This window comes from Hippoglossus stenolepis, chromosome 16 (assembly GCF_022539355.2).
Source record: "Hippoglossus stenolepis isolate QCI-W04-F060 chromosome 16, HSTE1.2, whole genome shotgun sequence".
Lineage (NCBI taxonomy): Eukaryota > Metazoa > Chordata > Actinopteri > Pleuronectiformes > Pleuronectidae > Hippoglossus > Hippoglossus stenolepis.
The window spans coordinates 12,114,128-12,132,284 of NC_061498.1; the positions used below are offsets into that span (position 1 = coordinate 12,114,128).

Below are 18,157 nucleotides of genomic sequence, written 5' to 3' on the forward strand. Positions count from 1 at the left end.
TGGGGGAGTATTGTTTTCCCAGAGAAACAATACTCTAATCTGTGATTCTAATAAACAGCCTGCAGTGGCTCATTTAGGATTTTTCTGAACTTCTTCTGAACCAAAACAGCCTTTTAAAATACAAGACTGTTATTTCGTTGTTTCATCAGCTTCAAATACAGTTATTTCAACATATTCTTTCTGCAGCCAGCTACAGGCAACTTTCTGATTTTATTTTTCCTGTTCATTTTCTAAGGACCTGACAATGTTCTTTCAAGGAGACAGCACTGAATGCAGTTTAAGATATCTTCCCTGAGATAAAATAATATTTCCAAGTTCAAATTCAATTGCAGATTGATTCTGTGTTGTAGCAGAGACAAAAAGTAAGAAAAGAAAAACACTCATATCATTAGACATATTATACTCTATATATATATTCAGATTCATCATTTTAATTTGCGTTATTACTTTAAAAGGTTAACGTGCGCCAATGTTAGTTAACGATGGTGTTTCAATTATAAATTAGCTGAATGACATATGCAAACCATAGCAAAGAATGTCCGAGGCAAAGCATATGTCAGCCAGTTGCCATGTTTCAGGGTCAATGGTCAAATATAATCCTCATTTTAAGACCAGTAGGTGATGTGTGAATCCTGCAGAGACATTGGCCGCATGATTCAGCTCCTGAGATTTCTGCTGTACAGCGACGCACAGGGAACGTTTCTCATGTGCTCAGACATCAATGAGACAGGGTTGTGTGGTTAAGATGCACATCAGATGCTGACTGAGCTAAATATGATCCATATAAACCTAAACAAGTGCAACAAGTTAAAAAGAAAATCGATTGAGCTTTTTTATTCAGATGAAAAAACACCTCTAAATTTTAAACACACACTCACACACATGATTAATGCCTCTCTGAGCTGAGTCTGAACCACACTGCAAAGCTCCTGTACCTTCGCCAGGGTTCTGCAGCTCAGCTCCACTTTATAACGCTGTTTTTCTCTAAAGGCCACCGCACACTATCTAATTTATTTTAAATCACTTTGAGTTTTGTGGAAAGCAACAGAGTGTGTGTTTGAATAACTTGTAAGTCCTTGAGACGGGAGTCCTTGGTCCCTCCTCAGAACCAGGATGAAGCAGACTACCCTGGTATTTAATTTATGATGATGATGATAATGATGATGATGATGATGATATTGAACAATCCGGCCCAAAGGCTACATGTTCTCTTTGTCTCCTGGATATTTAATGTAGCTCTGCAGAAAATTTAATCTAAATCTGACCACATTTGGTTCAACTCTTCCACAGAATGTCTATATACAGGGGTGGTAATCACAGAGTACATAGCCTGCGATAATGGTAAAATCATGATACAGCGATTCTGCGATAATCGATATATTGCAAGACAATCATATAACGATACATTACAATATCTAACTGTAGAAGAATGCAAAATTCCCCTAAAGCCGACATAGACTACACCATCCTCGCTAGCCAGGCCTCTACTGGAAAAGGGCAGGTGAAAGTCATCTATTATAACCAACTTTTAAAATGTCTGTGCCGACATCTTGCCCCAAGCTTACATTTGGCAGCTTGATTGAAACTCTAAACACCAAAATAAAGCTAAAAATAATGACAAAACCTATTACACCTCCCCTCGCACATGGTTGCTCCCAGTGACATCACTGATGATGTCACCTAAGGTGTAATTACAGGAAGTGTTGGGCCACTTCTGGGCCAAACTCCTTTAGTTCGTGCAACACATGGCGGTAAAGGTGAGTACCAGAGAAATAGAGATGCACTAATGAGAAACTCAGCCAATAAACAGTAGCCAAACTTTATACTTTAATTATGATGATATGTGGACCGTGACCTAACATAATCCCAAACACCAAACAAACCCGGGATAGTACGTGTCTGCTGGTTGCAAATTCAGGTGATGTTATGGTTTAAACTAACAAGCATAGTTCAATTTATGAATTTTTTTTCAGTCACCTCATCTGAAGCAGCTCAATGTGTTTAGTCACTGCCATCAAATGATTGTCTTGTATGTGTTTAATACCTCGACACCATATGAACCTCGTTGCTGTCCTATCTTTTTTATTTCGCAGTACATTGGTGTGAAGTTTAAAATCACAGCTCCAAGCAATATTTCTCCACATCACACAGAAAACGCAACGGCGGCTTGTTTATCTTTCCGTCCTGCTCGCTCTGAAATCCAGAAAGACAGCCGGACACAAGCGCGGAATAAAAAAGCAATTTAATTGAGGCTGAGGCAGAAAATAAAAAGAGCGAACGAGCATGTGGACGAGAGGGAGGAAAACAAGGAGCGTCAGTCTATTTCTAAAGCCAGTAATTAGAGTCGAGATAGAAACCAGACTAAAAGGCTGTAACTACGCCGACTGCCCTGAGAGGCTGTGAAATTGTTGGTTTAGTGGTTTGGACCAAATGTCTTTTTATGGTTTATACACTTGTTTCTCCAAAACCCACAAGATATGCGAGGGTTTGCATAAAGGTACTAATGTTGATTTATTGTCAGAGCACAGGGAATTTTAACGATATCTCCGAGAGGATGTAGAAAATGTGATTCAAATTTTTTTTTTTATTATTGTGATTCATTTCTGCTAACGGAATGTTACAGGAAATACCCTCTATTTCCTTTCTAGTCACATCCTTGCCTTCTGTTTCAACCTATGAGAATGCTGGCGGCACCACCACTGGGGAGAAATGAGGAAACTCTTTCATTGGACCCCACAGAGACATTGGACTTTTAGTTAATTCTTTGTGGCGCCACAGTTTTTCTCCCACTACAGTGCTGCACACGTATGACAGCCGGCAGTGGTGTGAGGTCGGAGCTGTAGTTCAGCCAGTCAGCATTGGATGGAGCCAGTGGAAGCAGTTGCCTCATCAGAGTTATGGAGCTACATCTCTGCTCGACACCTTCCTTGTTTAGCGTCATACTTCCTGCATATCCCTTGGTGCAAATCGAGCCCTCATAACGTATGTGTCTATAAATTGTTTTGGCGCGTCTGAGCACACTTTGGCATAAAGTCGTTCGGTTCAGCGATTTTCAACTTTCAGTGCCACAGCTCGTGTTATTCAGAGCATCACTCCTGAGAGCGCTCAGGGTGCTGGCAGTGGAAGAAGAGTAGCAGCATCTTTCAGAAGATTACAGTACATCCAAACATCAATCTGACTATTTTTTTTAGCTCCTTATCTGTGTCGAGGTCGCTGGAGAGCAACAAGCAGAGCAGCGGCTCAGATGACTTGTTTCCCAGCAGCCTCCCCCGGCTCTTCTCTGGGAATCTGAAGGCACTTCCAAGTCATTTGAGGCTGTAATGAGTTCAGCCAGCATGGTGCTTCCTGGTGGGCTGTGTCACAAATAGGAAATGACTGAGAGGCATCTTTTCTTAGAGCCTCAAACACCTCAGCTGATGTTAACCGCTCTTGATGTTTGACAGCAGTGTCTTAACTGTGACGTCCTCCGTTTTAGTTTTCATCGCCGTGAACGGAGCATGAAGAGTATTTCCTCACTATCCGTTATATTTATCACCTCTCTGATGCACTAATCATCTTAACTAAGGATACTTGATCTCTTTCTTGAGCGTGTATATTGAAGCGCTGCTTTCGAGGAGCCTTTACTGCTCATCCAAAACTGGGGCAATGATTCAGGAGAGAAACGGATGTGCGCACGTTCACACTCCTCACAGCTAAGTCACATTCAGCTGCGAAGCGTCTTCTAGCTCATCGACTTGGTGGCACAGAAATGATCTTTGTCCACACAAGCGTTCTGGCCCTGTGGCAGATTTAATCTGACGAATCCGCGAAGACTGAACTAACTCAGTTCAACTCAGGTTGTCAGTGTCTATGTCATCGTTTCCAAACATCTCTGTTTCTGCCCATCTAGACTAGAATGCTGCACCAGAGTTTTCAAACTAAAACGGGACCAGCAGCGTTTCCAAGCTTCTCTGTTTTGGAGGCACCCAGAGGTGAGGCAAGCAGAGGTGATGCGTTTATAAACAAGAACGTAGGATGCAGCCTCAGGAACTACTGGGAAGTGTTGGTTGGATGATCATAGATTATGACTTGGAGCATAGGGAGTTAGTAGCTCCATAATAAAACTGGGGACCAGACCGTGCTGAGCTTTGAAAGTGATTAAAATCGTCCTAAATTAAACTGGCAGCCAGTTCTTGAATATAGGAGTTTATTATAAAACAGATCTGTCGACAGAGACGATTCTCCTCTTCTTTTTTATCCTGGTGCCAGGAAAAAACGATGGCTTCACACTGAAAATAAAACCTCCTCATCTAAAACATTCCTTCCCGATGCCTTATGAGCTCTCGGGTCAGCCGCCTGTGAAACACAAAACGTTGGTCAGGCATGATAAAAGGTGCATCAAGTCACGAATTCCCCAACACCTGCCCGCAGCTGCAATGCAGACAAAAAGGTTGACGCATCCGCAAACACCTGAATGCCACTGAACTAAACACTGTCTAGACCGCAGCTGCACCTTGATTACAGTTTGACTCCTATAGTCACGAACAAGCTTAATTAAAACACCAAGGAAACACAGACAGCTCTGTCTCGCTCGACTGGTTTTCAAATTATGTCAAAAACTAACAGCCGAAAAAACATAAACTGTGTTTTTGGAAAGTGTAAACAAACAGTAGAATTGAATCGCAATAAAAAGATCATATTAATACTCCTTTCTCCGCCATTTGTCACATTTCATTTCCCGGTTATTTAAATACGGTCGAGATCCGTCACAGACATGGGTAACATCACGTTGACCTTATTTTAGCCTTTACATTTCAAGTCATTACTAAATTAAATTTCATAGTCTGTTGAATAAATTTAAAAAGAGGCTGCCGTGAAGGTGTTACAAATCTCATTCGTTAATTCAATGTAGTGTATGTGAAGTGCAGCTGAAACTAGGAGGAAGATGAACAGTGTGATCCTTTGAAATTTTAGCATCTTTCTTCTCCTCCTACTCAACCCAGCAGCACCTGCAGAACCCAAATATATAGTTACCTACACTGTAAAAACACAAAAAAACAGCTCAGCTTACAAAGAATATTTGAAGGCTTTGTAAACAAACTCTATTTGCTACAACTAACTTCATTGAGTTGTATTTGTAATGTTGCCCTCAATGCTTAATTCACGGTGGCAAAAAAACTAAATTGTAAGTTTGGACCAAGTTAAAAATGGGGCTTACTGATCATATCTGCAGGGGTTTGTGTCCATATGCTAAGTTTTAGTTGGATGTGGTTTAGAAATCCTGGCTCTGCAGTAATTACACATTTAACAATTGATAATACTGAGTGACATATAAATCCTCAAATCAGCTGAGCAGTGACAGAAGTCTTAGTATTTAGTATTCAAAATGTGACTTTTTTATAATCATGAAAGATAAATGCTCAGAACAAAAGAGAATTGGCTGCACAACTGTGGGTGATTTTCTTATCCGAAATTTAGGAGGTTGGGGCATGCTGTTTCCTCACTGTTGGCAAGAAGCGAAAAGGTTTGAATCCTGGTTCGTCCAGGGTCTGTGTGGAGTTCTTCCTTTAGTCCAAAGTCGTGCAGATAGGGTTAGGTTAATCGGAGACTCTAAATTAGGTGAGTGTGAGATTATAGTTTATCTCTGTATATTCTCATCCCTGTGATGGACCGGCGACCTGTTCAGGGTGTACCTGAACCTGTGGCTTGGCTCCAGCTCCCCCCCATGACCCTAAGGAAAGCTGTCTTGAAATGTTGAGTTGTCCTAACCTTTTCATTTTTGCAGTGCACCAGCAGATCAAAAGTGAAATCTGATTTTACATTATTTAAAATGAGCCGCTTGACTGACGTTTAACCGGCGCTCAGATTGACAGAGGTCACAGCACCTTGTCATGATTTTCCCTATAGTGACATTATTTCATCTGAAGTGTAGAAAGTAGCATTAGCAGTGATGGCCCTGGTGGGGAAAAAGACCTTTAACCCAACTATGTGATTCCTCCTGCAGCTCCCAGAGCAACAGGATGGATTCAACTTTTGTTCCTCATATTAAAAAAAAGAAGAAATGACCGCATGGGTGCAGGGACACGTTGGTTTGGAGGGGGTTGTCACTCCAAGGGGGGATCACATATGAAAATGAACCTCTGCAGGCTTACTTAGGGTAAAAGTGAAAAGTGGCAATTTTCAATCACAAAAAGGTAAAAATGATTAATGGTGGCGTTTTATGTGTCATGCGTGTGTCGTGCTTCCGGCCTGCAGCTGGCACCATTTAAGAAATGTATTGTATTTGTGTTCTGTCAAAGAGTGAAATGCGCAGTGAACGCACAGCACGCACGCACATCCCTAAAGGCTCCAGTGCGCTGACAAATTACTGGGGAGGACCACCACCCAACCACCATATAGATAGACTGGACTTAGAGAGGGAGTGGGAGAGAGGGAGGGAGAGAGAGGGAGGGAGAGAGAGAGGGAGGGAGAGGGAGAGAGAGAGGGAGGGAGTGAGGGAGAGGTGGTGGTGAAGCCAATGTTTGTCGTCGAACTCCTGCAAATATGAGGATGGGGAGGATGGAGAGATGATGGCCCACACTGATCAGGATCTCCGTAATTATCAGTTTGTGTCTTTTTATGATGCATTCTGACAAAATCCAAAACCTGGATCGCAAAGGACAAAGGATCGAGTGCGTATTTTTTGGACACAATCCAACCATTCTTCTCTTTTACTGAAGGAAGGATGAGTCTCTGTGTGGAGGACGCACCTTGAGTCCAGTTTAACATCTTTTTGGATTCGCTGGAGCCAACATCTCCATGGAGGAATTACTGGAGACTTCAGCGGGGTGTGCGCGCACGGAGGCGCCGTGTGGCTCCACATGAACCGTGACAGATTGAGTACTTTTTATGGAAATTGCTTGTAGATTTGTAGATTTGAGCTCAGCTGAGGGACAAACGGGCAGCAATAATAATAATATAAATACCAGAGAGAGAGAGAGAGAGAGCGAGAGAGGGGGAGAAACGCCAGCGCCGGGGATCTGTGCGTCTCTGCAATAAGTGGCTGATAAAAAGCAATAAACCCTATGAGATAAATACAGTCATCCGCGTTGTGCGCCATGGGCGACGAAGCGTCAAACTTCAGGAGAAGCAGCAGGACCGGCGTCTCATCACCAGGAGCCCGCAGGACTGGTGAGGATCACGGCAGAGCTTCTGGGATTCTGGGCTGAAATAAAGCGGATCAGCGCAGGAAACAATGAGATGAATGGTTTCTGGACGAGCCGTCATGAAAAACCACTGTGACAGTTTTTGATGTTCTTCACAAAACAAGATTCACATCTGGGCTGTGCTGGACTTGGTCACTTTGATCCGTCCTCTCTCAGAGATCAAGTGGCAGAGAGGGACATGAGACGTTTTGTGCTTTTAATAAGCGAATACAGCCATATTATCTAATCAATAAGTTAAGAGGGTATTGATCTTGGATTTTTTTTGCGTGTGTTTTGCACTATGATGGAACCACCACCATGCTCGAAGAAGAGCCTGTCCCTGTCGCTCCCGGTTCCCCGGGAAGGACAGGCGACTCTGAAGCCTCCGCAGCATCTCTGGAGACAGCCCCGCACCCCGATCAAAATCAAGCACCGGGGTTACTCCGACACCGACCGGCACCACCACCGGCACATGGAGCGCTCCGACGCCGTGGATACGAGCGACCGACCGGGGCTGAAAAAGTCTCGGATGTCCTGGCCATCCTCTTTCCACGGGACCACAAACACATCCATCGGAAATTGCGTCGGGAACAAACGGTAGGCGAGAGCGGAGTGTGTGCTTTCCAAACATCCCAATAATAGCTCATGACAGCCCACAAGGCATATGCGTAAACCGGGGGGAGGGGGTGCATTTTAATGGGCGCGTGATAACGCAGTGTGCCTTAAGGGTTAACTGATATGAAGCGCTTTCTACCGGGAGGCGGGACGCGTGGGTTTTCGGCGCTGATGCGTTATGCGTCTTTGGAGAGACTGTGTCAGATGGGCACGGAGCGCAAACCAGACCGCCCACTCGAGACGCAGGAGCCGCATCTGTAAACAGCAGTAACAGTTTTGGGAGGGGGCACATGTTACATGTTGGGTTGATAAGAGGCACGAGGCGCCGTGGCTTTAATGGCACCAAAGGTCTAGTGGGTGCATTCATGCGTGCGCAACTGAGATACTGCCACCGTGCGCACTCCAGCCCAGGCCATTATCAGGTTGTTTGCACAGGGGGGTCTTGGGCCCCCTGTGCAAAAGCTACTGGGTTGAATCTTAACGACGAGTCCTTTCAAAGCAAACAACTCCAAGAGTAGCTGATGCTGACCTCTGACCCCCCCAGGTGTGGGGAATGAAGTGGAGCTTGAGTTGGACTGTGTGCCGTAAATGAGATGTGACAAAGTTATGAAGGGTTTCCTGGACTTGTGTGGCAGGCCCCTGTCATACAGATGCTCTCAGCCTCTAATTGGCTGCTCTCAGATCAGATAGGCCTTGACAGTAAAAAGAAAAGAGATAAAATCACTGCACTGTGAGGACGTTGACAGATACTGGAGACAAACAAGGTAGAATTACACGATACCTAAGCCCCACCAGCTATATCAACTCGACCAGCATTTAAATTAAATTACACCGAGCATGTTAATCAAACAGATTAGATTAAAGACATTTCATTAAGTGAGTCATGGAACGGTAACATTTTGATATGATTACTTTGTTCTTACTGCTCTTATCCTCTTAACAAGACACTGAATGCAGCACCTGGATATTTTTGTTATTCTTATCAACAAGCTTCTTTTCTATTTTATCGAAAATAAGTCAAACCTGTACAACATGGGATGGATTTAGGTTGGTTGGTTATGTGACTTCATAACACAGGGGGTATCCCCGTTTCTGGAGAGAAAGCTAACGTTCCCCCACTGCTCCCTCTTTCAGTCTGTCCTCTGGGTGGCCTGAAATCCCCAGATGTTCCTGCGACTGGAAGAGTTATTTTTCATGTTGGACTTCTTCCGAGTCTTCTCTCTAAGAAGCCCAAATTTACTCCTACCACAAGAGCACACGTGAAACAGGATTATTCGACTAATAACGCATCAATGAGAGTGTGGTGGGTCTTGTGAGGATTGTCTGAGTCCTGTTTGTTTTCTCTACTGTTGTTATTTGTTGTCGATAGTTCTTCTTTTTTTTTTTTTCAATGCCACAGACGGCCTTCCTGGCAGGCCCCTGGGAGAAGGGCCAACTCCAGCTGACTGGAGGAAGGGCTGAGTTGTATTTTAGTCCCCGGGACACACACACACACACACTGAGACAGCCCGAATCTTTAGTGCATTGGGACTGACTCTGCCTGGCCTTCTCCTTCTGTGGGCGGCAAAACCATGAGAGGGCAGAGAGGGAGAAAGAGAGGGGGAGAGAGAGATAATTTGATTCTGACAAGCTCAGTTCTGAGAGCACACCAGGCTGGCTCGAACTCTGTGTGTGCGTTCATGTGTGCAGTGTGTCTGTGTGTGTGTGTGTGTGTGTGTTTGAGCCTTAGCACATTGCTGAGGTGATGTGTGCGATCTGTGGGTGTTTGTGCCACACACTGAACAGGAAGGAGGGTGCGTGGAGGAATGGAGGCCGGTAGATGAATGTTGTGTCATGAGTTGTGGTGAAAAGCACGGTGTGCGTGTGTGTGTGTGTGTGTGTGTGTGTGTGTGTGTGTGTGTGTGTGTGTGTGTGTGTGTGTGTGTGTGTGTGTGTGTGGAGGTGTTTATGAGTGGGCTGTGCACAGGTTAGTGTCTGACCCGGAGCCTGTATGGATTGCAATATAGGCCTCGTTTCATCTGTTCTCATGGCAGTGGGAGGGCCAGGAGGATTTCCGTTGTGTTGTTATTACTTTCGTCCTTTTTACATATCGGAGCAATTGTGTAATCTGCCTGTCTGCTAATGTCCGAAAAGTGGAATTCGTTCGGAATGGGTGGAGCTGGAGGCCTCAACCCCTCGCTGGATTTATCCGGCTTCGTGAACATCTATGTGGATCCAGCAGCTCTGTGTCTCTAGCTCAGGGCTAACTCACATCGGGTCCAGCCCGTGATAAGCAGCTCCAATGACGTCTCCTCTCACTGCTGCTATAAATGCTTTTATGTACATGCACTCACTGGGAATGTATTTTCTCTAAACCCTTAAATATTGACAATATTCTTGGGATCAAGTAAACAGGTTGTGCATGTGAATATGCAGAGTCTGATTTTGGGGGCCACCGTTTCTAGTTTGACCAATCACGTTCATGTAGAGCGTAAAAGAGGTGGAACACAGTGACTGACATGCATCGACTGTCGACTTTTAGATTCATCTGCATTGATATACAGAAAGCTGTTAATAGATATTATCCCAAAAATTGTCTGGACCTGAACCACCTACAAAAAGTATCACTGTTTGTGTTTTGTGTGGAGAAACATGACTTGTTTGATTTACAGTCTACCGCGAACAAGATGGAGTCTCGGAGCCGATAGCCACTGTCTACACTGGAAAACCAGTAAAGGGTCCGTTAGAGATTGGGGATTAAATTACTCAATAAATATTTGTTTTGAGTAAAAAAATGAGGCTCAATATTCTGATATGCTGTTTTATTAATGCATTGATATAATACTTTTTTTCAACATTTTAGGCTGGTAAAACATCTTTGTTTTTATAACTAAGTAACGTGAATTGACTTTTTTATCGGAGACCTGGAGAAAGTAATTGGCATTTGATTGGTTGGAAACTGAATGACCTGGCGAATGACCTCAGTGTCTCGAAGGCCATTCAATCACTGAGGAGTTGGTCCACACCTCATCTGGAGGTTTTGGACGATCGATCAGCCTGAGAGCTGCTGCTGAAATGGTTTCGGACAAGGTTGAGAGGAAAAAGCCGATTGTGTGTGTTACTGTAATCGATACAGGTTGCCTCTGAAAATGGAGCCCCTCCCCACAGTCCCAGATCTCGGGATGGATGGCGTACAAGAGGGGATTCTGGGTGTTAATTGTGTTTTGGGTAATTGTTTGGAGAATCACTGTCTGCAACTGAGCTCACTTGTCTATTTTTGTCTCCGCCTTATGAACACCCCCCCCTTCTCCTAACAGTGTCAGTCTGCCTCCTCTTCCCACCCCCGCTGCCTTTTTTCGCGACCGTCTTTTGGTCATGCTACTACGAGCGAATCAGTCATCAGGTCCCAAGGCCAATAACGGTCTGGGAAGTTCCAGCACGAAAATGAATGAGTGACACTGAACAGCTCTTCCTGCGATTCTGTTGCCATGGTTACTTGTTTTGTGCATTTGTGGAATAGATTTAATTTACCCAAAAAAGGAGCCACTTGATGGTCTCGACTGTGTAAGTTGCCGGTGTGCGGCAGATGCGGCTGGACGTGCATTACGGCTCGTGTGTTCTTAAAGTGAGAAAAGTGAATGTTAATCTAGCTCTGCCTTTGAACTGGAGTCCGCCGACTTGAAGCCCACACATTCAGAGTCGGTTTCCTGTTCAGTCCTCTGCAACAATTTCTTACCCAAGCCGACCTCCCTCCCTCACCCACCACCTCACCCATTCTTTACACTTTTTCTCCCCCCTCCTCTTCAAGCTAGAATCCAGCGTTTGATTTGTCACCGGAGCTGCTCCTTCTCCTGCCTGACTGGCCGGTTGCCACGATAATTTAGTTCATAATGAGGTACAGCTCCAGTTAATTAGCACAACAGCAGTATTTTGTTTGTCGATCATACATTTACATCCCCACACTCCGGAAACAAACAAAGTCTCATGCGGAGAGTATTTAGGAATCGTCCCGACAAACGTGTTTTAATAGCGTTAAGTAATAGGCCTCTTATCTCGTTTGTGCTGTGGAACCATCTGTTTAAGCTACAGATTGCGCTCCTCTGTGAATACACTGTGCTTTCCCCCGCTCCTCTCGGCGCTAATTAGTGTCTGGAGGCAGTCCGTGTACTGGCACGGCGCTCACTTTTTCGGTTGGCTCAGGCAGATCCCAGAGACACCCATCCTTGGAGATCTGTTAGCGATGACACCGAACAGGTTGCTCGCTCAGAGGGAAGGTAGACAGCGCTCATCCAAGGCCCTTCTTTGTGTCCGCTCTCCGCTCATCACTTTGTCTCAGAGAGTGCAGGCTCCTCAGAAACTCAGGCCACTGGCAACCACGTCTCTCACAGTCAGTTTCCAACGCGAGTCGACCCTGACATCTTTGCATTTTAATTAATTCTTACACTGAATCCTTAGAGTGGTGATATGCTAGTCATTATTTTTTTTTCAAATATCAAGATTACACAAAAACTACTGGATGGAATACCCCAACCCTCGGTGGAAGGAAGCAGCATGGGGCAGGGTAGACCCCAATACATTTCGGTAAAGATCTTGATCAGGGGGTGGATCTAGAAAATTCTCTATGACTTTCTGAAGCATTGTGAGATCGATATTTTAAGATTTTCAGTTTTCCCAGGTAATAATTTATGGATGTTGATGAAAGAAAAACAGGCACATTTAGGGAACTGATATTTATGAGTGTGAGTGGCACTGGCCCCATCTGAAATCTGATTAATTGTTTTAAACAAACTAGTCACTTAGTAACAATACTAATAATAAATAATGACAATTTAAAACAAATATTTTTTATATTTTTATTTTCTTAGCTTTGTCAATGAACACAAGGTTTGAACAAGGAACAAATTTCTAGATTCAGTGGTGTGGGGCTTTACTTAAAGCTATAGAGCTAACAGTAAACAAGGACTGATTCAATGTGCATCTTACTGATTCAGTATTGTGGATGGGTACTGGCCCCTCTGTGTAAATTGTGGCCCCTTTATAGCCCCTGATTTAAAATCCTAGATCCGCCGCTGAGGGGACTGTTGGGCCTTGGCGGAGGTATGTGCTCTACTGAGTGCCATTATAGTTTCCTGCTGTTACCCACTCTCAAGATGTCCATTTTGATTATGATAAGCTTCATGCTGGCTACTTCCTATCAAAAAATATTGTTTGGATCACTCTTTTGTTCAAATAAAATAGACTCTGATCACTGCATTGCTCTCATTTTGATCCTCTATCCTCCCTGTGCTTCATCTCACCCCGCTGTAAATGGGGGAGTATCGATTTCATCTCTGTTTCTGCTCTCAGTTGTGTCGCTCCATTGTGTCTTCGCCAGTTCCCCGTAGCTTGCCAGATTCTCTCTGATAGCCTTGTTCATGGCTACATCGGCATTAGGCACACAGCGTCTCTGTTGTGAATTTATCATTTCATCCTGCTCTCCCTCTCTTGTCCACCAATATCATCAGCTGCTTGCAGAGTCAGTCACCCCCCCCACCAACCTCAAAGCCAGATCTGAATCTCAAAACCTCCATAGGCCCAGTGTGGAGTAAACTGCCCATCACTGTTCAGAGTGTAAATTCTAAATGGAAGCTTCATATAGCCTCCTCCTTCAAGGTATTTCAATACTGATGTATAAATGTTTGAGCCATTTCTCAGACAAAGACACCTTCATCATATGACAAAAAAAAAAATCATCTCCTCTTAAAGAGTGAGTTCAAACTGACGTGCACATCAAAAAGCAGTCTATTTGAAGCTAAAACAGTTAATAATTACGCTGTGAGATGAAAATATGCACTCAAAACCACCCCGTGTGAATTCAGAGCGAACCCTTCCTTGGATTTATTTTTCATCTGACACAAAAAATAAAGCTTCTTAGTAGCAGAAATAGTAATTTATTCTTTAAGCCCATAGGCTCTAAGAGGAAGCAAAGGGAAAATACCTTTTTAGCGTAATCAAGTCAACCACTTCAAACCATGTCTTCAGTGCTGAGATGTCAAAATGTGCAGAGTATTCAATTTCAAAATGAGAGTTTCTCACTTCAAGAGAGAGAAAAAACGCTTCTACGATGCTCGCTCTGTCTCAGATTTCCTCACAAGACAAATATGTGAATGAGGATATTGTGTTTCCTCCCAGTAGGTGAGACAGACCACCACAATTCAGAAACAGCCGGCAGTCTCTGATGCAGTGGCTCATAGTGACGCCACCGAGGGGACGACCCTGCTGGAATGTGCTTTAGGCTGCTGTGCTGTGCACATCAGTCTGAAGTGACTGAGGCTGACAGACCCTCTTGTCAGCTGCGTGTCAGTGCAGCACACACACACACAGACCCCCCCCCCACACACACAGACCCACACACACACAGTGGAGCAGAAAGAACAAATGGCATACACCTGTCGAGCAGAGCGGCGTGTCAGACTAATGCGAGGTGCGTCAGGGGAGCGCACAGAGAGTCTGGTTCAAATCAGGAACTCACAACAAATCAGAACTGAAGAGGATGAGGGAGCGCACCTGGAGACCGCACTTGGCACGGACCGACACAGATGAAGAGCGCCTGCTCGCTCAGCTGATTGCTGATGCCAACGTCTCATCTGAGGTACCACTTCCAGACCTCCCGCCCCGGGACAGTGTTCTCGCCCAAATTTGCTGGCAGAGTGTCAGCTTCAGTGGATGATGGTGATAGAGTGTCAGTCCTGTTTAATGAAGAGGGACAGATGGCTTGAATACCCACTTACCTCGTCAAACACTTGTTTATCCTACTGTGGCCCCATCGCAGCAGATGCAGGATGGCCCAGGCTTTGTTCAGTCCTCCATTTTGATTCTGGTCAATACAATACATCATTTTTGTGAAAAGACAGTGTTGGCAGATATCGAGCATAGTATGCCTGGGACAGCAATATGGCAGCAAATGGTTTTTGCCCGTGCTCGTGTTCTGACTCAGCTCAACGGCTGCAAACAACAGCAAATAATGTTCAGTCGCTATCAAAACAATAACAGAACGAGGGCTATAGCCAAATGTGCCTCTAAATCTTTCTTAGTGTGTTCATTTGGAAAGCAGGAAAACCAAATCAGCCAGCAAACATTAATTATCGTTCATTTGGCGGCAGAGGAATTCTTCCAAACTTTTACTACAATAGCAGCAGTAAAATTTTAATAAAAGTCCTGGTATTGTCAATAAAATGAACTTTAAGTATCTTAATGTGGAAATATGGCTCCTGCGAGTGATATATATTCTTACTGATGAAATTGATGAGCAAATTTTATACATTTTTAAGTAATTTAATCTGTAATCAATCAATCAATCAAATTGTATTTGTATAGCCCATATTCAACCCTCAACAAGAGTTGAGGGTTATATACACATGTGACATGTGTTATATTTTATGAAATGATTTCGTGTTTTGTTTTTCTACATTATTTCCCTCTGAAATGCAGTTGAGTAGAAATACTGTCTAAAGGCAAGACCCTACAGGTAAATATAGGCAACATTTTTAACAATATCACTGTTCAATCCAATGTTTGAATATGAAAATGAGGCATTATCTAATTAAATACCCACCAAATTTGCTTAAATGTCCAGATCAGAAATCAGAACATTGAATAGACGTTCTTTTTGCATATTACAGTCATAATGATTTTATGGAGGAGAATTTGGCTCTTTTTTTATGACTCCATAAATCTGAAAAAACACTCAGCAGCCATAAAACTGACATGTTTTTAGAAATAAATTCACATAAATCAGGGTATGAACAAACCCTCTACAAACCTTTAGAATACAAATGAAACCGGAATGCTTGGTGTACAAGTACTGCTGAAGTAAAAAAAGAAAAACTGACTGGGTGTATGAGAAAACAGCCTGAAAAGAAATTGTGATCGGAACTAGACAGACAATAAAATATAGAAAGACGACCTCTTATGGGAGCAAAGTAGCCTAAGAAAATCTCATAATTAACCAGTCAATGAAAAAACTAGCTTTTGCCTTTTGAATCTTACAGTAATACCTTAAAACTGTGCTAAAGTCCACTTCTTGAATGAATACATATTACAGTTCTCAAAAATTAACAAAAGCATGCTTGTTTTCACCTTAGAAACATTTAAATCAGTTCATTTCAATATTCTTTGTAAATATTGTCCTTCCAGTGAAACATAGCGATTCAGTGACCCACCGAAATAAAACAGATGCAGCAGGTTTGAGTGAGGAACATAAATATTTATACATAAAGTAAATAGCACATGCAAACTGTGCAGCTGCAGCAAGGTTTGTGCTCGCGAATGAAGCAGCTTATGATGAATAGGCGACTGACGGGGAGGTGCACAGGCGGATGCACACCTCGGCTTCCGCTCGTGGCCTCTGCTCCAGCTCCTGACCTCTGCTAGATCAATGTGTGAGCATAACCTATCTTGTCAGAGCAGTGAGCCTGTTTCTTGTAGGTCATGCACTCGCTCGCACATTAACACTCAGCATTGAGGCTGTTGGAGGGCAGAGAGGGGGAAAAAAACATGGCCTGAGGATTTAGGGAGGTATCTTTAAACGTGTGTGTGTGTGTGTGTGTGTGTGTGGGCCAACAGCAGTGAGCCTTTCAGTAACGACCTCCATTAAACTCTTTGTGGATGGGTTTTCTAATGGTGCTGATGCAGGCTGGGAGATGTATTTCACCCCAACAAAGGCAAAGTAATTAACTACAGTGAGGCATAGGTTTGCTCTTTTTCTCTCGTTGTTGTGCATGTGTGTATCAAAGGGGGGTTATTGTGCGATCACTTGTGTGGATGGGGGGGGTTTTGTCGTGAGAGGTTTCCTTCAAGAAGATCAGAATTGAGTCCTCTCTCGCGCCACGCAGCTTTCCTCCTCTGAGCTCCTCAATGTTGTTGCCGGCAGTTTTTTCCAGGAAGAACTTGAAAGGTTTCTGGTGCAATCCACAGTTCCGTCAATGCCCAGCAAAAGTTTCAAAGTGTCCCTGAGCAAGGACACCTAATCCTTGTGTATGTTTGCATCAGCAGAGTCTGCATAGCCACAGACTGGAAAGTGGGGGAAAATCTGCTTGATCAATTGAAGAATTTCCACCCTCGAGCTCAGTTTAAATGCAAGAAGATACCAGTGAAACTTCCCTGTTCCATGGCAGCAGCAGAAGAGGAAGAAGGAAAAAAGAGGAAGTGGGTGTTCCAGGCCGCAAACACATACCCTGCTTTAATATGCGACAACCCCCGTAACATTCCTTTGCATGAAACAGGTGGAATGAGGGAGGTCGACGCCAGGGAGAAGGTGTGAAGATAAGGTTGAGTGGAGAATAACAGAAGGTAAACGTGGCAAAGGAGAAAGAGCGCATGTGTCTGGAGAATATGGACCGAGGGCGGCTGTCATCACAGATCTCTGGCAATTGTGTATTTTGTCGCACCAAATTTGACGCAAGACCTCCCTCTGATTGGCCGAGGCCCTTGTCGCTCACAGCCTTGGTTGCACAGGCCAGAGATGTTGTGTACATGAAGGCCTCCCCCCCCTCTCTCTTAGGGTGCTATAAATAGGGGGGGAGAGAAGCCTCGGGCTCTCAGTGTAATGAGATTAAACCAAACCAGCCTCAGCTCCCAGTGTTTTATTGAGCTTTATTTCAGTTTCCATTCTGTGTTTCAATATGTATAAGGCAGATATTGAGTGTGGCTGCTTCTGCATGCTACATTAGAGCCCTTGCAGGAACATTTGGTTGTGCATCAGAATGTCAGTGTGCGTTTGCATGCATGTAAGTGTGTGTGTGTGTGTGTCTGTGTGTGTATATGTGAAGGACTTGTGTGAGTTTGTGTGTAATGTCCTCATTATGCACCCCGCAGGGCATCTCATAAAGATGTGCTTATCACGACGGTGAAGCGTTTGTCACCATGAAATTGCGCCATCAGGAAGTTCTGTCCACTGGCTCAAAATAGTCCTGAACTTTGCTTCCCGACTTTCCAGTAGTTTCCGCACTGTTGCTGCCAGTGGAAAAGTGAGAGTCGACCACAGTGCACGCAGCCTGTGTGTGCGCGGCAGACAGAGAGCCCAACTGGCAGGGCCGCTGTGGCTGAGTGTCTGTGTGCGAGCATGTGCTTGTGCGAATGCCTTTATGTCTGGGGACAGGCAGAGTGGGAGACATCCATTCTGTTTGGACATACTGCTGATTCTCACAGCCCGACTCTGACGGTTTGGAACGGTCTGCTAGACTCTCGCCGCCTCTCCTACCACGACGCCGAGGCCTCATTATTCAATCACAGCTTCTCCCTCCATCATTTTGCCATCAGTCAGGGAGCACTTGGCTCCCCAGGTTCACAGGATTCTCAGCTGATAAATATAGAGTTATTCATCTCCTGCTTCTGATCCCATTAGCAGGGAATTCTAACAC

General features: G+C 44.2%; 1 protein-coding gene across 1 annotated transcript in view; it reads left to right on the forward strand.

Moving 5' to 3' along the window:
* The first annotated feature begins 6,499 nt into the window (after positions 1-6,499).
* pde4a (phosphodiesterase 4A, cAMP-specific) overlaps positions 6,500-18,157 on the forward strand; it is a 42,426-nt gene continuing 30,768 nt past the window's right edge. The window contains exon 1 of the mRNA XM_035179636.2: positions 6,500-7,760. Within this exon, the coding sequence (XP_035035527.1) occupies positions 7,465-7,760 (296 nt within the window). The 5' untranslated portion in view covers positions 6,500-7,464. The remainder of the gene's footprint in view (positions 7,761-18,157) is intronic.